The sequence below is a fragment of the Actinia tenebrosa genome, unplaced genomic scaffold (assembly GCF_029948245.1).
Source record: "Actinia tenebrosa isolate PJP-AT-01 unplaced genomic scaffold, QUT_ActTen_1.0 PGA_scaffold15__27_contigs__length_11533743, whole genome shotgun sequence".
In the NCBI taxonomy this organism is placed as follows: Eukaryota; Metazoa; Cnidaria; class Anthozoa; order Actiniaria; family Actiniidae; genus Actinia; species Actinia tenebrosa.
The window spans coordinates 1004851-1027342 of NW_028292575.1; the positions used below are offsets into that span (position 1 = coordinate 1004851).

Consider the following 22492-nt stretch of genomic DNA (forward strand, 5'->3'; position numbering starts at 1 on the left):
TGATCCTGAGCTGTGTCCGTGGAATTTGATTGGATAAGCAGTAATTTTGTGCGCGAACTGATTGTTTGAATGAAGCAGATATGTATTTGTGAATTTTTGCTACGAAATTACGTAGACGTTATGATCGGAATGAGTTACTGCGAAAATTCAACAGGGAATATCACCCGAATCATATTTATAGCAAACGCCATATTCAATATTATCTTCGTGTTTAAAGCGTTATCGATATTTATGAAGGATTTTAATGGCCTATTTTTGGAGGACTTTCTGTTTTATTCCTGTGAAAACAGCGGTAAAATTCCGGCTGGTGCCATCGAGGCGCACAGCGAGAATTTGCGCAACAAAACCCGCTTCTGCACTACACGGTAACGAGAGATAAATATCTGACTGCGAGAGATAACGGATCTTCTTTTAAACATATTCTATGATTAAGACGTTTTCTCGTTTAATAATAAACAAACCAGAAATGGGTAAAGGATTATTGATCAGGGGGTTTGAGAGAGATAACGTTATTCGAAGAATTAAAACAATGCGCACTAGCTTGACCGAAAGAAATGAGTTCTGCCTATGTATCTAACTGATCAACCAAAATGCCCTTGGAAAAATATTATGCATCGATCTTCATCTAAATTCCAATAGTCCTTTTCACAGTTCCCTGCGCCATCTTGAAAGGTAGCCGTGCCTTTCCATCGAAGCGAGACTACCGGTGAGCTTGCAATGAAAGAGACCTTTTTTTAAAACTTTGGACAATTACTCGCTTCGGACACAGCTATATTTCAAGATGGCCCCGAGTTATCCGCAAATCCTTGCTCTGACTTAAATCATCCCAGAGGTTGTTGTCAGATAGATAAGGCTGGACGGTCTGTACCAGTGCTCCATCAGAAAGGCGAATCCACGCATGCGCAATAGTTTTACTCGAACAACTAAAGTTGAATGTCACTTTTTGATTCTATTTTTTTATCATGCATTTTAAGTGTTTATTCAATTTTTTTGTAATAATAATAATAATAATAATAATTGTTAAAACACCACAAAGTTAACAATGACTCTTTATTTATTAATATTCATTACATCCTAACATTATCGGCAAATAACAAGAAGCCGGACCGTTTTTTTTACGTCATTATTTCCGGTCCGTAACAATATGCCGGTTGAGCATTTGATTCAAAAGAAAATTTTACCTTGAAAATTAAGGAGATTTAGATAGTTAACCATATATTGATCGTCTTGAAAAAGTCCACATTTTTGCACAAAGCTTGGCTACCAAGCAATTTTATGCGGACGAGGTGGCTTGGGGAGAGGTGCGATACGCGCACAAGGCTTGGTAACCAAAGCTAGTAAAAAAATGTGGAGCTTATCAAATGACTTGGTCTGGTTTTTGTTTGATTATCTGCTTTTCAATCCTTCCCAAGAAACTGAAAAACGAAAGAGATAGTAGCCATGCTGGTTGAATGAATGATAAGGCAAAAGAAACCAAAGCAGCATGGCGGCTATGACGTCACATCAAACCCAGAAATCTTTTAAACTTTTAGGCTCCATGCAGGGAGGACAAAAATTTGCTGTTAAAAATGCCAAACAATTCAAAAATCCACAATTTAAGTTTAAAGTTGACAATTTTACAATTCATATTCCAGTCATTTTTTTTTTGGCGGCAAATTGACTTGATGTTATTCTCTGAAGTGTTGAATTTTGTTACATTTTTACTTTTTTTTTTACATATTTAAAATTTTATTCCTTATTCATCATTGCTGTTTGAAATAAAATTGAGGCTATATTTAACAGAGCTTTACATCACCTTTAATAATATATTTTTAGGAGAAATATTTTTTGCCAAACAACATGATATGTATCGGGAATTAAGTTCAACAACGAGAATGAAGTATTACTGAGAATCATAATCCAAACCGTGGGCTCCTAAACTTAAGGTTAAATCTCACCAGAAAAATGTTTTTCTACATAGAAATCACTTATGACAGAGAAGAATAATCTCTTTCATTATGGCGGGTAAAGGGTTAATACTTCAAGATTGTAAATTCATTCCTCGGGAATCTTCTTATCCTAAATCTCGTCCTCTTTACGTCTTAGATTTAACAAAAACCATTTAAGTTATCTGGAATAAATTCATAATTTGAAAAGCCCTTTCTTATCTCTTGTTGTGTGATGTTTTCGAGATGGCGTCGATCTTACATCTTACCACGCTTTTTTTGTAGTGTTCTTTTCGTAAAGCTTTAGTTTACTACTGTGGTGCTCTGTTGAAGTAGATGAAAAATTTGTAGTTAAATATATTGTCATATCAATCAACGACTAATTATCAGACCGACTGACATGGTGAATCGTCGACTTACGGAGCGACCGCGACCGACCGACTGACCGACAGACAGACTGAACTAGCGACCAAACAACAAACCCGGCAAACATCCCATCGCCTTTTTGAGCTGAAACAACCCAGTTGGCAGCCAACCAACCAATGGCAAATAAGGCAAACAAACTTTGAAATAACAAACGAACAACAAAACATCATAACAACCATATAAGTAAATTCAAAATAGTTTACAGCAAACTCAAAAAAAAAAAAAAAGAAGCAACAACAACAACAAAACAAAACAACGACAAAAAAAAAAAAAAAAAAAAAAAAAGCAAAACAAACAAACAAAAGAATGCAAAAAAAACAAAAACAAAAACAAAAAACAAAAAACAAAAAACAAAAAACAAAAAACAAAAAAAAACACAACAACAACAACAACAACAACAACAAAAAAAAACAAGCAAGCATTACCTTGGCAGTTTCCTTCCATTCAAAATTCTTTGGATTCTCGAAAAGACTTCGAAGATTCTTTACGATTCCTGGACGTGGACTTGCGCATTCTTCTTCGGAAACTATATGCAAATAAAACCAAGTGTTCATCTTAAAGAAATGTTACAGGAATTAAATTGAATTGAGCAAACCATTATTTTCGAAACACAAGTCTCGATTGATTTCTGCTAACGAAGGTCAAATCTTTTCCTAAAAGTCAAAACCAATATGGCGGCTGTGACATCACATGCACGAGGACAAAAGACGTGGTCACCAAGAGAATAACAACCTGTTTAACCCGCATAATTTTTTTTCCTGTCATCATGACTGCCACGTGAAGGCCTTTTTATTTCTTAAGGTCAAAACCAACATGGCGGCCATGACGTCACTTTACTTACCAGTTCCATAAGCAGCTGGACTCAACAGTGGTTCTCCATGTTCAAACATCTCTTTAAACCGACTCACACTTACTGGGCTCTTCTCACCTTCAAAAAAGTATAATTTTCATATTATGACTGATGATTTCACGAGGACTTGAATTATAGGAAAAGATCTTACTTGTATTTGGTTCCCTCGGACACACAGCTTTGGCATTTGGATCCTTGTTTTGGAAGATTCGCCCAAGTTCTTTGACTTTGGTGTGTTCGCTGTGGTCGTCTTCATGACATATAATCAAACAAAACGCAAGAATTTAGAGCCTGTTATCTAAGGATGACGTATGGTGGATAGTTATAGTATATTAGACCGTTGTAGGACTGTGGGCCAAGGAAAATGTTCTATCATTATACACCTATTTCAATAAAGGTTGTCATCGCCAAAGGCGATAGGTGATAGGTCGTTCCGACATGGAAATGGCATCGTTGAATACCAAGAACATTAAATCAGTATCATCATTAAGGTCCATTTCTTGACGAGAATAAGAAGCAGAAACACAAGTCATTCCAGCTATTCTTGGATGGATCTTGAAATGACCTATCTCCTATAACTTTTCGCATATTGCCTATCGCTTTTGGCGATGACAACGTTTATTGAAACAGGTGTATGTTCGTGACCCAACAGCAGATAGAAGATGGAATTAGACCTTATCACGCGCTGTTTTTGGCTCTAAGCACCTCTAAGAACCTGAATCAAGCTTTTTTGTAACTCTTGTTACTTGAAAATTAAAAACGTTCAAGTAACAACAACAACAAAACAAAAACTGAAATCCATGTCGGATTGAGTGTCTTATGGTGGTACATTCAAATGAGTCGCGAGCAACATCCCAACACATCCTAATATGAATAACATCCAAACGAGTCCAAAGATGATGAGTAGATTAGTATTCATGCCATATCAGTATAGATCCATTGGTGGTGGTGAATATAAACGAGTCGAGTCTAACGAATAATATCCCGATGAGCCCAAAGATGATGATTACAATCGTGTTCGTTTCATGGATGGCGATTGTATGACTGAGGTTTTGTGAATCCACGATGTTCAGAAGTCTTTTGTCTACGCTTTTTGAATGAGAACACTGAGTAAGATGCGTAAGATGTTGATGGTTTAATAGATGAAGGATTTATATTACCTCCAAGTCCTAGGGCTTGCAGCTCCGGCTGATGAACAGAATGATTTTGTTTTTCTTCAAATTGATGTAAAACTTCATTTTCGTATTCCTTGATTCTGTGGTAAACAACCTCGTTCGCTTCCTCTTCTTTTGTTTTTGCTTTTTGTTCTTCTTGTTGCGATTCTGGTGTTGCTTCTTTTTTTTCTTCTTCTCGTTCTATTTCTTGTGCCTCTTCTGTTTCCGGTGTTTCTTCTGTTTCTGGTGCCTCTTCTGTTTCCGGTGTTTCTTCTGTTTCTGGTGCCTCTTCTGTTTCCGGTGTTTTTTCTGTTTCTGGTGCCTCTTCTGTTTCCGGTGTTTCTTCTGTTTCTGGTGCTTCTTCTGTTTCCGGTGTTTCTTCTGTTTCTGTTGCTTCTTCTGTTTCCGGTGTTTCTTCTGTTTCTGGTGCCTCTTCTGTTTCCGGTGTTTCTTCTGTTTCTGGTGCTTCTTCTGTTTCCGGTGTTTCTTCTGTTTCTGGTGCCTCTTCTGTCTTCGGTGTGTCTTCTGTTTCTGGTGCCTCTTCTGTTTCCGGTGTTTCGTCTGTTTCTGGTGCCTCTTCTGTTTCCGGTGTTTCTTCTGTTTCTGGTGCCTCTTCTGTTTCCGGTGTTTCTTCTGTTTCTGGTGCTTCTTCTGTTTCCGGTGTGTCTTCTGTTTTCGGCTCCTCTTTTGTTTCCGGTGTTTCTTCTGTTTCTGGTGCTTCTTCTGTTTCTAGTGTTTCCTCTAATTCTGGTGCCTCTTCTGTTTCCTGTGTCTCTTCTGTTTCTGGTGCCTCTCCTGCTTCTGGTACCTCTTCTTTTTCCTGTTTTACTCCTGTTTTCGGCTCCTCTTTTGTTTCCGGTGTTTCTTCTGTTTCTGGTGCTTCTTTTGTTTCCGGTGTTTCTTCTGTTTCTGGTGCTTCTTCTGTTTCCGGTGTGTCTTCCGTTTCTGGTGCCTCTTCTGTTTCCGGTGTTTCTTCTGTTTCTGGTGCTTCTTCTGTTTCTAGTGTTTCCTCTAATTCTGGTGCCTCTTCTGTTTCCTGTGTCTCTTCTGTTTCTGGTGCCTCTCCTGCTTCTGGTACCTCTTCTTTTTCCTGTTTTACTTCTGTTTCCGGTTCCTCTTCTGTAACCGGTGTTTCCTCTGTTTGTGGTGACTCTTCTGTTTCCGGTGTTTCCTCTATTTTTGGTGCCTCTTCTGTTTCCAGTGTTGCTTCTGTTTGTGGTGCCTCTTCTATTTCCCGTGTTTCTTCTGTTTCCGGTTCCTCTTCTGTCTCCTCTGTTTCTTCTGTTTCTGGTGCCTCTTCTGTTTCCGGTGTTTCCTTTGTTTCTGGTGCCTCTTCTGTTTCCGGTTCCTCTTCTGTTTCCTGTATTACCTCTGTTTCTGGTGCTTCTTCTGTTTCCGGTGTTGCCTCTAATTCTGGTGCCTCTTCTGTTTCCGGTGTGTCTTCTGTTTCTGGTTCCTCTTCTGTCTCCTGTGTTTCTTCTGGTTCTGGTGCTTCTTCCGTTTCCTGTGTTTCTTCTGTTTCGACTGGTGCCTCTTCTGTTTCCTTTATTTCTTCTGTTTCCTGTGTTACTTCTGTTTCTGGTGCCTCTTTTGTTTCTGGTGTTCCTTCTGTTTCTGGTGCCTCTTTTGTTTCCGGTGTTTCCTCTGTTTCGGGTGCTTCTTCCGTTTCCGGTGTTTCTTCTGTTTCGACTGGTGCTTCTTCTGTTTCCTGTGTTTCTTCTGTTACCTGTAGCTCTTCTCGTGTCACGACATCTTTGCTTGCATTTACTTCTGTATCATCGTTATCATTATCAAATTGTTTTTTCTCTGTTCCCTCACACTTATCATTCACTGTAACTCCTACTTGCGTCCCAACCTCTTTTCTAGCTGTTTTATCGCTTGCAGGAGTTGTAACAAAATCCTTACTTGAAGCTTCTGTTTCTGTCCTCTCCGATGAAGGTTCATTGTTGTCGTCTGATAGCGAGATAGCAAAAAAACCGATTGTACAAACTGTTTTTAAGTTGTAATATAAAAAAATAACAAAAACTTTAATATTTGATGAGTAAAAATAAAAACGGCAATGCACAACTAATAAAATAGAAATCCAGACTTCTTTGTTCATATGTTATATTCACTGCTACATCATGTCCGTTAAGAGATAAAAAAGTATAAGTTAGCTTAGTGCAAGGAGTCAGAAAGGAGCAATGTTAGCAATGTTAGGAGCAATATTATAACCAAATGAGAAAGAAAAAAAAGCGAAAATGAAATCTTGTTGCAACAACAGAGATCCAACAACAAAATATTTTAATTTGTAGTTTACGTACTGTTAAGGTTAATTCTTAGGGAGAAATGCTGTTTAATTTACCTTTGTTTGCAGATTCTGGCTTCGTCTCTTCTTGTTCTTCTTTCTCGCTAACATCTTCTTCTTCTTCCTCTTTGTTTTCAAAAGACATTAATACATCAGGTACCTTTCTTGCTACTTCATTTTCAGCTTCCTCTGATTCCTCTTCAACATCCTTCTCCGATTCCTCTTCGGATTCGTCCTTGTCTTCCGCTGTTTCTAAACCAGCGTCAGCCGTTGCCATGGTGTCGTCTTCAGACGTCGGTTCTTCGCTTGCAGTGGTCTTGTCTTCATCGTCTTCCGGTTTCTCCTGTGTATCAAGCGTTAGAGCAATATCGTGGTGAGCTTGCTTCACAAGTCGACCTTCTCTTTCTTCGATAGATTCATCCTTCTCTTCGCTTTCATCTATATTTATTTGCAGCTCGTCAGCGTCTACCTCTACTTCTTCCTCCTCGTTTTCATCGTTGTCCACCGACGTTCTATCAAAACTTTCTTCCCCAATGTCGCATTCAGGCGAAGCGCGGGAAGTAGTTTGCAGTTCAGAGTCGGAATCTTGTTGGGTTGAACCAATATTGACGGACAAAGAGCTGAATGACGAAGCTCGATCGTACTGAGATTCTTTCTGTAAGATCTTTATGATATCTTTCTCGTTTTCTTCTTCTTCTGGTCTTCCCTCTTCGGAAAGCTGAGACTCAGCAAAGGAATCTCTCTGAGATTCTTCTTTGGTGTCTAAATTATCTCTTGTCGGACCCTCCTCTTCGTCTTCCACTGGATTCTCTTCGTCTTGTTCTGGAGTAGGCGTTTCTTCTTGTTCTTCTGTTTCATCATCACCAGGAAGAGTTGGAGTATCCTTATCATCATTATCTTCTTCATCATCAACTCCATTTGGTTCGAGTATATTATCTATTGTGGAGTGTCTTTCATGATCTTCAAATCCCACATGATTTTCCTTGTCTTCTTCTCCAGTTTCAGAAGTCCTTTCGCCATTTTCCTCAAACCTCACTTGATTGGAATCAAGATCATCGAGTTCACTGGAGAGCCTATGATCTTCCCTTCTACCACAATGAAAATCTTCTCTTCCTTCCTCTTCGTTTTCCAAATTTTCTTCATTGTCTATTTTGCTGTCACTCTGAATTGGTTCCTACAACGCAATTAGCAAAAGCATTTCTTAGAAACAAAATCATGGCCGAGGAGAAGGTACTGCTGTAGCTTTTTGTGTATTTTTGTACATATTTCTTTCTCACACGTTATTTAAGTCTTCTGGAGATACTCGTGGGAATCAAGTAAGAGTTTCGTGTAGTACCTTGCATTGTTTACTAAAATATCATAATTTTGAGTAAAATTTGATCCTCTAGACTTCATGACAAACCTCTTTTATCCAAACATTTGATTCAAATTAAAATCATTTCGAAAATTTATTTTTGATTTTGTTCGTGTCTAAAAACCTTTAAAGAAATAAAGTGGTTCTTCACGTTTAAGTTACAGTATCTGGGAATCAGCTATTGATATTAGAATTGCTTCCTTTCCGGCAATCACAAAATACACATAAATAGATTTTTTGAGAGTTGCGGTTATCTATAATATGTGACGTTCAATCATGTTACGTGAGACAATGCATTGTCAAGGAAGAAAGCCACTTTTCCCCCATTTGTACCCCTTTCCTTTCGCCTGAGATTTTATGAAATAATGTTTTGTTCTGCAAAACTCTCACACTTTTGTGACTTGATAGACCTGATATTTTGGTAATTCTTTTCACCTTTTCAACAACACTTATTTTTTTTTAAAATTTAATAGAAAATAAAGAAATACTATTCAAGAGAAATTCCTGCTGTCTGCTGAATGAAAACAACGTTACGTTCAAAAATCATTACTTTGAGCGAGCATCAATAATTTACGGGTTTGTACATGTCATTTACCAATATTCAGCAATCATTACGTATTGCTATCAAATACAGTAGTCAACCTTCGCTCAGTGATCGATAGACTCCCGCTGCGTGTGTTGTTAATCAAGTGCAATCATACGAATATTATTTTACCGATAATCATTTTGTCCTGTATAATAAATGTCTAAGTTTTTGTCATTTTTATGTGTGTTTTCCAAGGGAAAAAAGTTTCCATGTTAAGCTGATGTTACACGGGCCGGACGATTCGCAACGACAATTTTTCGCGATACGTTGTTGCGCGAAACATTGATGCTGTGTAACATGCCACGTAGAACGATTTTTGGATTTGACAATGCGTTTGACAATAGCTTCAAAAACTTGCAACGCAGAATTGCAATTTTTTTGCAAGTTGATTCGTGTAACAGCTTCATTAACGATTTTTCGCTCAACGCATACCCAAAATGCAGTTCAATACTCTCATAGACTCGTGAGGCGATGTCAACAAACAAGAGGTGGCTTTGAAATCGCTAAGAATCGTTCCGTGTAACATGCTGATTTTCGAACGAACGTTGCACCTAAAAGTTGACTCTGGTATAGTGTATTAAAAATCGACGAGTCGTATCGCGAAAAAACGTCGTTGCGAGACGTCCCAATGAAGTAGCTTTTTCATGCTTACGAAAAATAAAAAAAACAAAAATTGACGGCCCGCAAACTAAATCAGCATATCATATTCGAAAAAAATTGATTGTTTTCCAAGATGGTCGCGCTAGTGAACGGAAATAAAATTTAGTTGGTCATCACCAAAAATAATTCACTAAACTATCGGAAAACCGTGACGTGGCGTTGCGTGATCGCTATCATATGCCGTGACAAGCAGTTTCGTGTCCCGTCATTCCTATTGGTTTAGCAGTTGTCCCACAAGAGGAGATTTGGTTAGCAATTTTGTTAAGTTGCAGACGAATAGAAAAGATTTCAACTAGAAACATGTTGAGAACAATAATATTTTTGAGAATGACCGCAAAAATAAAACTTTTGAATATTGAATTGTTATTGACTTATTTATTGACTTGTTTACGAGGATAGACGGTTTGTTTTTAATCAACTTGGGCTTTTAAGATTGAAGATGGATATCTCCATTACTAATACATATAACTAGTCTGGTTGGACAAGATGGTCTAAGATTTAAATTTATGCAGCTTTTGTAAGAATCAAATAAAGCTGAGTTTTTAAGATGAAATTCTCTGATTTCAAAAAAAAAAAAAAAAAAAAAAAAAAAAAAAAAAAAAAAATCAAGAGAAAAAAAGCAGAGGCCTAAAATGCTAAAACTTATAAAGCAAAAGAATTATAACTAGTGTTTAGTTGAATAAGAAGGTTGTGGTTAATTGGAAAGGGCTGGTTTTTGATTATTTTATTACCTGTGTTTGATCCATTGGTCTGTGTGTCTTGAGGAAGCAGGGTAGATAATTTAATGCGCAGAGAATGTTGGTAAATAGTTCATAGCATCCCTGAAAAAGAGAGTATAAATCAGTGAATATTTTGAATATCTTTCTATCTTGGATTTTCTATGTTTGGTTGGTTATTTTGTAGAAATAAATAAGGATTTTTGGAGCTATTTTTAAAGAGGGAGTCGAGGAATGAATAACTCAATTTTGTCTTTTGTCTACAGTGAGTATCTTCACACCAGCTGTCAACATCATTGAACAAGAAACAAAAGAACCTAAGCTAAAAACCTTTTGAAGTCTAAAGTTTGATCCAAGTATTTGCTAGAAAGTTGGTTTTTAATCCAATATTGAAATTCTAACCAAAGTTACTGAAACGTTTCTTTACATCGTACGAAATTGAAACAAGAAAGGAATATCCGCCCTGAGCACGTGGCGATCTGCTTACATCATTCTCTTTGTATAACTTCTTGTAGACACACAAACGTGTGCTTATTAAAACGATATGACTGGTTTCCGATTTCTATTTGGATGAAAAAGAATCTACTTCAAGAAAAGCGAGAATTATCTTGCAAATAGGACTCTAAAATATGAAAGAAAAAGACGGGGCCAGAAGGAGAAAGAGGAGATTGAAAGCAAAAAGTGAAATAGCATCAGACTCCAAAATTTAAAACAAAACCATTTTCGTATAATATCATGATCAAAAGGAGAAAATGTATTACACAATAAAATAAATAACCTATACAATCTGAACTGTTAACCTAACTTGATTCGTGGAGTAGTTCATTTTTGATCAAGTAATATATTTGAATTTTTTTGCAACAAGGAATAAGAAAAAAAAACGTACCTTTTTATCCGGAAAGCATCTGTTGAACCATCCGATCAAACTTGTGATTCAAAATTCCTTTCAAGGATTTATATATTTTCCCAACATTTCCTTATTTAGATGTACCAAGCCACAAGGCTCCAGATTGACCAATCACAGTCGCGATGGTTTGAATCTATTTCGAGTCAACAATAGGTCAAAACATCTTTTAAAAATAATTTTTCTTTTTAATCAATTTTGCGCACACTGGGATGTGTAATTTTTGGTTTTCTTTACTACGCATTAAAAAAAGCTGTATTTTGAGAGGAATGTCTTTGCATCTGCAGAGCAAGCCAAAGGAATTTATTTTACAAATCAAAAATACCTCATTTCAGCAGGGTTTAAATGTCTTATTCACGAGAATAACTGGGTTTGGTTTACAAGATGAAATATTCAGGTTTTGACGGCTAGAAATGTTGTACGCAAAAAATCAGATTTACTTTAGAAAAAATTAGGTACTCATAGAAAACTCATAACAGATCAGTAGTCATAAGCGATATTATTTTAGACTGGTATATTGTGAAAATTCTAAGCTTGATATCAGCAAATGTTGCAATGGAACCTTGCACTCAATCAACAAAAGAAATAAACTTAAGGTTAAAGAGGATCCGGAGTCACTTTGGTAAGCATTTTAGAGCCAGGACATCGATAAATATTTCTTATCTTCACAAAGTCAAATTCTCCCATTAAAATTGCAGAATTTCTAACCATTAGATCTCTTTTATGCTATTAGGCGTTTACAAGAAATAATACGAGGAACTGACAGCTGAATTTCAGTACTATCGCCATTTGAAAGAAAAGAAATGTCCTAGTGTGCATGTTATTTGGATAAAACTGCTCCAAAAGTATAATCATTAACACAGGTATATATGCTACAAAATAATCGAAATTTAAAACAAAATATCTGTTTCCTTACATTGGATCGTATAACTACCTCTATGCTACGGATTTTCTTGAGGTTATTCTATTCTTCGAATTCGCGGTAAGGACATTTCGGCGTCATATCATCCGTGTTTGGCCGGATGGAAAGTCATTTACTACAGATTTTGTACAATCACAAGTATTAGTATTTCCCTTAACTCCCAATAACCATTATTTTAAGCTGTTCAGTATTTCCCGATCAAGAGGGAGGTAAATTAGCAAGGTTTTTTAAAATTTAATTCTTGGATCGAAGACGTAGAAGTTTAATTAATTGTAGAAATAATTCCAACAAAATTACTAAAAATCTAACGAATAGAGATATGCGAAGCTTCTGAACAGAGTACACACCATATATCTGTGAAAAATTCGTAAGAAAAGCATTCACAAAAGAGTTAAGAGACAAAAGCAAGGCGGCCATTTTGGTGCCCTTACAATGGATGCTGTAATAAGAAATCTTTTGTTAAATGGCATCACCAACGCTCACACGAGAGGCCGCGATGACGTAACGTGCAATTGAAGTATTAGTAAGTTTAGTAGACCTCAGCAGACTGTAGACCTACAAAGCTTTGCCTAATTTGTACAATTTTGTTAGTTGACTTTTTCACGGATGAATGGTGTGCACTCTGTTTTAGTAGCATTATCATTTTGTGCTTGCACGAAGCAGTGGCGGATCCAGGATTTTTCAAAACGGGGCCCAGATTTTCCACTTCTTTTCTTCTTCTGACAAGACCTAGACTGCGCATGCGTGCATTTCGACACAGGTAGTCCATGCGATGGCTTGATCTGTTCGGAATACTTGAGCTTCGCAATTTACCAGTACGACGCCAAAAACAAGCTATATCAACAGAACACAATCCAAAACTTCTGTAATCTTTTTAATCAAATCTACAGAAGATATTTTTCTTGATATCCAAAAATTCAAACCTTACAAAGAAGAAGAAGAAAAAAAGTGATGAGGAAAGAAAAAAACAAAAAACAAACAAAAACAAACAAAAACAAAAACAAAAACAAGCAAAAAACAAGCAAAAAACAAAAAAAAAAAACAAAAAAAAAACAAAAAAAAAAACAAAAAAACAAAAAAAAAAAAAAAAAAACAACAACAACAACAACAAACAAACAAAAACAAAAAACGGGTACAGCGGACCCCTTCGCACTACCCGCCCTAGATCCTCCACTGCGAAGAAGATTATCTTGTGAATGCAGATTACATCTCTGAATTATGCCTCAATTTCCTTTAACAAATATTGCAAAAACATTTTCGACCAAATGTTAAGAACAACAATAACAATAGATAGAAACAAACTTCAGATATCAGGCAATTTTATATTGAAAGCAATCTTCTTTGCAATATGCCAACATGCTTTGGCATGTCATGCCTAAAATGGTTTGTCCATAAAATTAGCACGTGGGACAAGCGTACTAGTATTTTCATGGAAACAGATGTAGATCATCATCAATAAAAATATAACTAAGATTGTCATATGGAATTTTGTGCAATTTTCTTTGTAATACCATTAAACCCTCAAGAATGTCTCGTATTTCGTTACGAGACAAGATGGACACAGTCCATGTAATTTACATTGTGTTTTCAGGCATGAATCAGCTGACCGAATACCTGCAGGCTCATGGAGAGAACGCTAGCTATTTGCAAATTAGGTATGAATGATTTTGTATAAGATAAAAATACAAAATCTAGATAAAGATGTTACGGTATATATGTGATATATTTTTTATTCAAAGTGTCTTGTCGACCGGTCGGACCTTTCGGTCGGTACACACACCTCTCTCACTGCAAAAACTGCCTTGCTTCCTTTCTTGGCCGGAGTCAAACAGGTTTGAATGTTTTATTTTATTATTTCTGATTAATAAAATGAATTGAATTTCAACTTACCACTCGCTTTGCCGCTCGCCGTCTGTTTGATTTAGAATTCTTTCTTTTCTTACTGGCGAAACCAGGTTATAAATACCTCATGTTCTCTAGCAAACTTCTCTCATCTCTTCACTCCATATGTGTTGTTTTAAACACTGTCTTAAGTGGTAGTATACTTCGAGGTAACTTTAGGCTTCAAAATCCTCCATTATTTCAATCCAATATCAAAATAAACCACCAAAAACTAAACGAATCTCGAGAGAAGCTTCATCAACCGACTGTATTCTACCAGACCACGATGTGATAAAGAATATACATTCTTGCATGTTCGTATAATGAATTCTATTCTATTGTCCAGCATATTTGGAGGTGTGAAGAACCATTTCTCGTATTGTTTACAGGAAAACTCATAACAAACAAATGACATAAGACGCTTTAATGATTTTGATATATTTTCACTATATTTTGGCAATTCTACAAAAACTAAATGCGAAAAAGGATAGAAAAAAAATTATGAATTAAAAAAAAGTATTCATTTTGGAATTGTAGGTCAAGCGTTGCAGGGCGCGAAAAGGATTTCGAGTTTTCGTTTCATCTCATTTTACTTCCGTCCATCTTTTCCTCCTACTCCATTATCACTGTCACACAACGGGAGTAGTCAGGAAGGAGTGGGGAGTGGTTGGGCTGCCTGTGGATTTATTGGCAATTTTCCCGCCAAAACGCGTGTACTCGCTCCTCCAACTTAGGAACTCTAGCTACGACGAGCAAACATCTTGGGTTGATGTAATCGTTTAGTTACAGATTATTTTCAGATAAATTAATATCTCCAATGAAATATTCACACTATAAACAGATACTGTTGATAATATATATTAATAATGATTAAGAATATATTATTAATGATACGGTGTTTTTTACATAGCTATAAACATGTTGATTGACATGTGGTCTGTCTTTACATATGATCGATTACTAATTAGCAATTCCGAGGTCGAGGAAAAACTGGGTCGAGTTGACATTACAGTGATTGTGGGACTGTTTGAGGGAACATAGAGCAGTTTTCGTATGACTGTGAAAAGCTCAGTGCCGTAAGCGTGACGTGCCGTGACCGTGATACTTTCTAGAATTTTAATTGGCTGATTTTTTTCACGCGCAATATAATTGGTCTAAAAAAGCCGTGATCTTGGCGTGACCGTGTCCGCGCCGTGTTTATGCCGTGTTCCGGGTATTTGATTGGATGGAGAGTAAATTCTCGTGCAATGTGATTTGTCTGGCGTATCCCTTGCTGTGTCGCGATCGTGTTCGTGTCGTGAACTTTTCACAGTCATACGAAAACTGCATTATGACGACTGTCCCACTACGCACTGCGATGAGAAGTCGGCCCAGGCTTTTTATCTTAATCTAATGGCTAATTATCATGATTATAAAAGCGTTATCATAAACAATGTATGGAAACCCTCTATCAAGATATATACCAGATAAGGTCCAACGGTGCCTGCTTAATATAGGTATCCAATTAACTAAATCAAAGTATGGAATACATCTTGCTTAACAATCCGTGTTTTCCAGTACAGGTCGAGTCTCAAACATTTCTCGCAGATTTTTAACATGCCCAGGAACTGGCTGGGCCTTCTTTTTGGCATTTTCTGTTGAGAGGAGAAAAATAATAATATAGAATTGACTTAATTATTATTGAATTTTAGATCTCTTTGTAATGCTTTCTAGAATAAGAATATAACAAATAGTTGTCATCCAATATGGCGGAACACGTCCGCCATCTTGGATGACAATTATTTATTATTTTCTCAAGCAATTCATTCACAACTGCTTTGTTGGTTGCAAGACAGGCTCCAAGAAAATCTACATTCGTGATTCAAGATAGCGGGCGTTTACCACGTGACACATTAGTGTCGCTAGCTGGAAATTGCGCATGCGCACTGCAAGATATAACCTATAATTCATCAAATCTGATGTAAAAATAAAAGCCAAATCCATTCGAAATGTTTTTGAAATTATAGAGCTTATTACTCATATTATCATATTATCATATTACTAATATTTGATTACATACTTGTTTTTCTCCTTTCATTGTCGCTTTTCTTCTGTGCTTCGTTTTCACCATTTTGATGATATAACCTCTGCCACCCTGACTCAAATACCTGACCAAGTCTCTGTACGATTCCTTTTTTGATGGAAGTCATTTCTTTCCTCGTAACTAGAATTTAATTTCAACAAATTCAAACTTAATTCAAATATTTCGATCCTGACTCTGGGAAATGTAAGGTGAAAATTTGCACGCAACAATAGAGAAGCCTCACATAACATTTTTGTAACATTATTCAGTTTCTGGTTTACTGCTAATCGTTAACCGTTAAATGCTAGGGATCAAGCCCAGAAACACGCACGCAAAAACGGAGAAACAGTCAGCATCAATGAAATTCAATATAGCGGCTCTTCCAACAACAAATTCGTTAGGACGCCTCGCTAAATGTCCAAAGTTTGACGGAAAACGCCTGACGTCGAACTGCAGCTTGAGGTTTGCAGTACCTAGCAAGAATGTGTTGCTAAAGGTCTCTATTTTCGTGCTTGTGTGTTATGTTGCGCAAGACTGTTGTACCGTGTATTCAGACTTTAAGGTCTAAACAACTTGAAATCATTCTCACCTGTAGTAGAATGAGGATATATCGGTAGCCTAGATACCGAAGGAGAATCCTTCCTATCATTATTGGTTGCTGTTAGAAGCTCGTCATTTTCCTGTCTAGTTTTCATCGGTTGTGGCGAGACGCTCACTTGTATCGATGTCTTGTATTTCCCATCAGGAGTTTTACTTGTTCTAATCTCATTTTTTTTCGGAGTGGTTTTAAGCGTGTGAATTTCATTGTCCTGTTCAGAGTCAAAGTCGTGCAACCCGTCAATTGATTCAGCCAGTGCCACTGGCGGACTGAAGGTTTCATCTTGTTGTTCTACTGAGAGGGGCGCCATTATTGGAGCAACCAAACCGATCGGTTTAGCTGCATTCGTTGGATTCTCAAACTTACTTAAGTCCACGTCCGTGTGACTGTTTTCCTTTTTCATACTTTCTTCGTGTAAAGAAGTCCTCGAACATACACTTTTTGTGCTATTTGGTGATTTATCAACAGAAGTTTTACTAGAATTTGTCGTTCTACTTGGAGTTCCTTCTGGAGACCGTAAAAATCTGTCATCACAGGACGCACTTTCTGTCATAAAGTTCTTTGTTGGTATTTGATCCGATTTTTTTATATAAGGCATATGCGTCCACCTATGGTTTATTATCTTCGGGTTCGGGTGCTCATCCCGCAGGAATCCCGTAAGGATCGAGTCATCAAATGATACATGCGCGCTTGGGACAGTAACACCCGAGGAAAACGACGCGTCCGTGTTTAAGTGAAGTTGAAATGGCGATTCTTCGGCGCAATCAAATGATGTCTGTGTCAGATTGTCTTCATCGTGGACGCAGACCATATGATAGGAATCATTTGAACATATCTTGCAACGCCCCAGTTTGACTACTTTACCCTCATCTGTCTCAATAACCGGATGAGATCCTATTTCATTCTCACTGTGGTATATATCACTTAGATCAGTTGTATAACGATTATAATCGCCATCGGAATAGTAATCCTTTGATCGTGGAACGCTGAAACCTGAGGTATCCTCAGAGAGCGGTCGGGACATTCTCTTCGAAGAACGGCTCTCCCATTCCTCTATAGAAGACACATTAAAAAGACTCTCCGTTAAATGCTCTCCCCAGCTTTTTTCTTTCTGTTGATTGTAATCCAAGCCGTCGTAATCTGTGTCCGAGCAGACGTCTTCTGCTGGTGTCTTGAGGATAGGTGCCATATCCTGATCATCTGTCATCCCATGCTCCTCTGCTGATGTTTTATTTATGGTGAGGAGGCTGTCTGAGTCGAATATGTCCGCTATACCATTCTGGAACAGAAAAAAAAACAACCTTACTTTCACGTATTTTAGCAGTGGCGTCGTATGAGTAGCAGGGACGATCGCGCGCACGTTTTAGGGCGAAAATTCCCGACAAAACCCGTTCCCGCCAAAACGCGTTCCCGCCAAATAATAATGATAATAATATTAGTAGCAGTAGTTAGTGACGAGCGAGCGTGCGCGCATTTATATCGCGAAAGATCCTGCCAATTCCACAGGAACCCCGTACATGTAAACCACCGGAGTGAGAAACGAGATAGCCGAACGCTGAAAGAGAGTCTCATTTTGTCACTGGACTCTGAAGATGACTTCCGCTCAGGTTGTGGAAACGTCACCAACAACAGTCTTTCTCAAGATTACACTCACCCGGACATTTCACAACAAATTTAAAAGCAGTAAAAGCAGTAAAAACACAACAGAATGACAAACCTGCGAGGAATCCGAGTCATGTTTTGCGTATCCTGTTGACCCTGAGTTGGTTCCTTTACCAACTACAAACCAATACAATAAGATAAGTTAAGACAAGAAAAACATGATGCAGATATTATAGCGAAGGCGAAATGCTCTCTCCAATGACGCTGAGCTACAGCACTGTTTTCTAGAATATATTTCCAATCAAGTTATTACAGTCATTTTTTGCGCATTCCAGAAATAATTTCATAGTAAGTTTATGAACTTTTCTAACTAGGGCGTAATGTTTTCCAATTTCAAACCACGTGTCATTCTCTTGAGAATAACATTCTTTGTTTGAGTTGTACCGATATTCATGTTGTCTTCTCAGGTGCAACCATTAAACAAAGAAATGATACTCTAGGGAATGACACCTGGTCTGAAATGGGAAAACATTATGCCCAAGTGAAAAGTAGGTCTGTTAGACATGTATGATATTTTTTATAACGTTTGTCTAAAAACAGCTATTCAATTTTTTGCTTTTCTTCCTATCAAAAAGTTTCATTATTTTGACAGATATATATCAGTATCTAAAATAAAACATAAATACAAACGAGTTGCTTACCATCTGTCGAGCTTTGATTACATTTTCTCATCTAAAAAAGAAGAAAATAGCTTGGTTAATCCCTAAGAAAGACGTCGCTAGCCAAGATAAATGCGTACAATACCTGTGCGCTTGATGCTGATGTCAACTTGCGGAATGTCAAAGTACCAGTTGATTTTTGTCGTAGACTATCTCTTCTCGATCCACGGCAGCACAATATCCTGTAGTACTCAGCGCGTACCTTGAATTTGTATATCGAGAATTAAATTAGACGAAACTATTTGACTGTCGCCAAAGGCACCTAGTAACAGTCGCCATTTTGGATGGGAGACTTGGAAGCCAGTTTTAAAGCTTAACTAGTTCCCATAAGGCAATCCTTATGTCTATTTCTTGCATTATTCACATGTAAACAAACGTTCGTGGATATTTTTGAAGTTAGTTTGAAGCTCACGTTTGCCTCGTAAAATGACGGGAAATAGTCACGTGGTCTTATCTACTTTTTACCTTAGTTTTAGTCAGATATTTTACTTACTCGTTCGTCAAAGACACAGTGAAATATGAAAATCAATAATCCCTGAAAGAAAGCCATATTGGAACAATTAAACAAATCTTTACAACTCAATACATTTTGCAAAGCCAGCGCGCAAAGAACTGCTGGGAAATATTGGACAAGGAGCATGCGCCAAGGCTTTCAAGAATCTTCGTTTAACCACGCGTAACCTTGTCCTGAAGCGCTTGAATGGGAGGCTACGCCTGGGAAAAACCTATTTCTCCAGTCAAAATGGCTGCCTCATGAGTAGGGCTCATGTATTTGATGCAGTTTATAACAGACGTTTTAAGTTTTTTAAAGAGATATATACCTGCAAACTGTTAAATATGTTGAAGAGGTACGCCATGACGAGAGAGTGTTTATTGACGTAGAATAGACCAAGTAACCACGTGGTACCTAACAGACAGGTAAGTACTGCGCATGCCTTGACCCAATGCCTATCGTGTGTTGGGAAACAATACACAATTGAATAAGTGGTAGGAAAAAAATAAAACGCGAGAAAGCGATATAGCAAGAGGGAGAGAAGCGAATAAAAAACTGAATGTTAGACGAGTTGCTGCAAATAAGAAACGAGTTCAGTTTCTATATCTGCAAAAAAAGAAACGAGTTGTTGCAACAAAGTTCAAGCAATTGTTCTCTGCTTAATAGATTTGAATTTGACGTGTTTGTCTTTCCTCGTTAGAGTAGGAACGACTTTCTTCGTGGCACAGAAAAATGTCTCATGAATTACACGAGGACGAGAAAAAGTAAAAAGGAAAAAAAAAAGACTGAAAGAGGAGGACAAGGTCGACGGGTTCATACACTTACTTGAATGTCTTTTTTTTATTCACTGACTGTGGAGTGGACCTGTTAGCCATGGCTTTGAATGTCATCGCCAAAAACACGAGATTAACCTGTAGACAGACAAAGGTGAACTAAGTACCTTACAATTTGTTCTGATGTTCATACTACCAGGTAGCGTCTATCTTACCTATCTATATAGGTACCTCAAGATAGTATGGACAAGGTAAAAAAGGTCTGTTTTGAAATGTAGTCTTCGGCCGATTTATCCGTGGTTTTAGATTGCTTGACTTACAGAAATCGGACCATGTAAATTAGGACTTTTGATTGGCTTTCGCCTGGCAACAGCAGCCTTTGGATAGGCTGTCACCTAGCAACAGATGAATACATTTTTGATACCTTTTAGGCATGTTGTTTTGGTGCGAATCAGTGTACTTACCAAGCTGATGAGGAGTACTGGAGCGAGAAAACTCCAAATAAAGCCATCATCAATCGAAAGCCAACAACTGAAGATTCAAATAAAACGAAAATAATTAAGAAAATGTCAATACAATAACATATCAGTAGGAGCTATTTGAATAGAATTAAAATCAAAAAATATCAAACAATCAATTAATCAATCAATCATGATAGAAAACAACTATGGAAAGTGAAGTCAATGACCGCGGGGCACCCTAAAAAGTGGAGAGCTTTGGGGGACTTAAATAGGGAAATAAAGCAAGCTAGCTTGCACGTATAAGACGATCTATCGATGACGATATAGCTCCGAATCCTTAAAAAAACTGTCTAAAGTAATCTCTGGTAAGATGTCTGGGATATTGTCATTGCGCATGCGCGGAATTCCAATACCAAGTTACTTACTATTTGTTGTTTCCATATCCTTTAAAGTAAAGAGACGAAGTAAAGCCAACGAATACACATGGTAATCCTAAGAAAAAGAATAAAATGGAATGATATTGAAGAAATTTAAAACAGTGCCATAAGCAGGTAGCATAACCCCCTCAACTGGGCTTGATTCCGCGGTCTCTTGGAAGCCACTTTTTTTTTCACTGGGCCAAGGGTGCAGGAAATTAATTTACAACGAAAGCCATAACATTTGTAAAGCTCCATTGGAAAGAAATGGAAATGGCGCTATATAAGAATAAAGTTATTATCATTATTATTATTATTATTATTATTATTATTATTACTATAAAAACAATGACCAGATAGACTAGATTATTTCCCACTTCATCATACATCCAGTCGTTTCTTTCAAGAGCAATATAAGGAATCTACATTCGATTCCTAAGCCGTTTTTAATAGTGAGACATTTCTTGACATACCCCACGAGAAGATGAAAAACATCTTTTTTCGAGGTCCGCTAGTTTCCGAAGGGAAAACTCGTACGAGCATGAAGTAAAGGATGATTCCTTCAGAAGCCATCCAGCAAAACACGACCAAGAATAGATAGTGTAGGAAAATGGCGATGATACTACAAGGTAGCTGAGGATGGAAAAAAACAAGATCACCGATTTTTGTTCACGTTAGTAAATCAACAACAAATATGTATGCTCCACATTTATGACATTGAGACAAAGCTTTGCAAATAGATATGTTATCAAAGAACACACTACAGTAGCTATTCACGTGGTCCTAACTTTCTAAATCTCAGTGAATAGCTTGCTATATTGGCCTAAGGCCTTGCATGATTTCAACTCATCTTCCCATACAAACCCTATTAACAAACTCGACTTTATATCCATTGCTATTTCTATACTATATTCTACTTTGAAATTTAGTTTCCTTATTAATATCGAGATGCTTTTTCCATTTCTGTTCATTTCGACACAACTGCTTGGTTTAAGGCGTAGAGTCACGTGACTCCTCTGTGCAACTTGCACATTTTGCAAAGGGTCTAGAGTCAACATTATCAATGTTAAGTTTGACTGTGAAACGCGAGCTTCATCGCGATCATGTAACATCAAGTGTGCAAGGCGTAGGCTATACTTACAATGTACTGTGTTTTGTCGATCCCAGCAAGAAAAAGAACTTCAGCCAGCAACAGGGACAGGGTCAAGTTAATGTGAGCGAAGTTACGAGTTGACTTGAGGAAGCTAAAAGAACAGAAACAGTAGTTTGTTATTTCTTGGTAACGGAGATGTTCATGATAAAAAAATATCATTTCAATCATCGAACCCTCAAACATATTCTGGGCTGATAAAAGCCAGGGCACGGCTAACTAACATATTGAAACCTGAAACAACCTCTGGGCTGATCTGAGTCAGGACATGGTTAACTCAGTCACAGATCGAACCCTGAAACAACCTCTGGGCTGATCTGAGTAAGAACATGGTTAACTCACAGATCGAAACGACCTCTGGGCTGATTAAAGTCAGGGCATAGCTAACTCACAGATTGAACACTGAAACAACCTCTGGGCCGATCAAAAAAAAAAAAAAAAAGAATTACTTACGTGCACCCGATGAAGGTGATGAGAGCTAAGAACAGCGCGACAGCCGAGATACCAACACCAACGTAGGTAATGATACTGAGGGCAAAATGATGCTTATTCT

At 37.4% G+C, this 22492-nt stretch overlaps 2 protein-coding genes and 1 long non-coding RNA gene across 5 annotated transcripts in view; 1 reads left to right on the plus strand and 2 right to left on the minus strand.

Moving 5' to 3' along the window:
* Nucleotides 1–1036: 1036 nt before the first annotated feature.
* On the minus strand, nt 1037–10930 carry LOC116290311 (uncharacterized). Its single transcript, XM_089030224.1, has 8 exons — nt 10845–10930; nt 9974–10063; nt 6700–7816; nt 4362–6308; nt 3353–3451; nt 3193–3279; nt 2777–2877; nt 1037–2249 (listed from the first exon to the last, which is right to left on the minus strand). Exons 2-8 carry the CDS (start codon nt 9986–9988, stop codon nt 2229–2231), a joined length of 3387 nt encoding a protein of 1128 aa, XP_088886350.1. The 5' UTR covers nt 9989–10063; nt 10845–10930; the 3' UTR covers nt 1037–2228.
* A 209-nt stretch (nt 10931–11139) lies between these two features.
* LOC116290289 (uncharacterized) lies at nt 11140–13768 on the plus strand. Its single transcript, XR_004196435.1, has 3 exons — nt 11140–11484; nt 11596–11725; nt 13376–13768. It is a non-coding gene; the product is annotated as an uncharacterized LOC116290289 (long non-coding RNA).
* A 306-nt stretch (nt 13769–14074) lies between these two features.
* Nucleotides 14075–22492, minus strand: part of LOC116290291 (uncharacterized) — a 36785-nt gene continuing 28367 nt past the window's right edge. For all 3 annotated transcript variants that reach the window (XM_089030221.1, XM_089030220.1, XM_089030218.1), the window contains exons 19-32: nt 22393–22490; nt 21931–22033; nt 21263–21422; nt 20799–20865; nt 20377–20443; nt 19965–20050; nt 19468–19594; nt 19140–19181; nt 18732–18848; nt 18629–18659; nt 18043–18104; nt 16317–17604; nt 15725–15868; nt 14075–15299 (exon numbers count right to left, since the gene is read on the minus strand). In XM_089030221.1, the coding sequence (XP_088886347.1) occupies nt 15202–15299; nt 15725–15868; nt 16317–17604; nt 18043–18104; nt 18629–18659; nt 18732–18848; nt 19140–19181; nt 19468–19594; nt 19965–20050; nt 20377–20443; nt 20799–20865; nt 21263–21422; nt 21931–22033; nt 22393–22490 (2490 nt within the window). In that variant the 3' untranslated portion in view covers nt 14075–15201. The remainder of the gene's footprint in view (nt 15300–15724; nt 15869–16316; nt 17605–18042; nt 18105–18628; nt 18660–18731; nt 18849–19139; nt 19182–19467; nt 19595–19964; nt 20051–20376; nt 20444–20798; nt 20866–21262; nt 21423–21930; nt 22034–22392; nt 22491–22492) is intronic.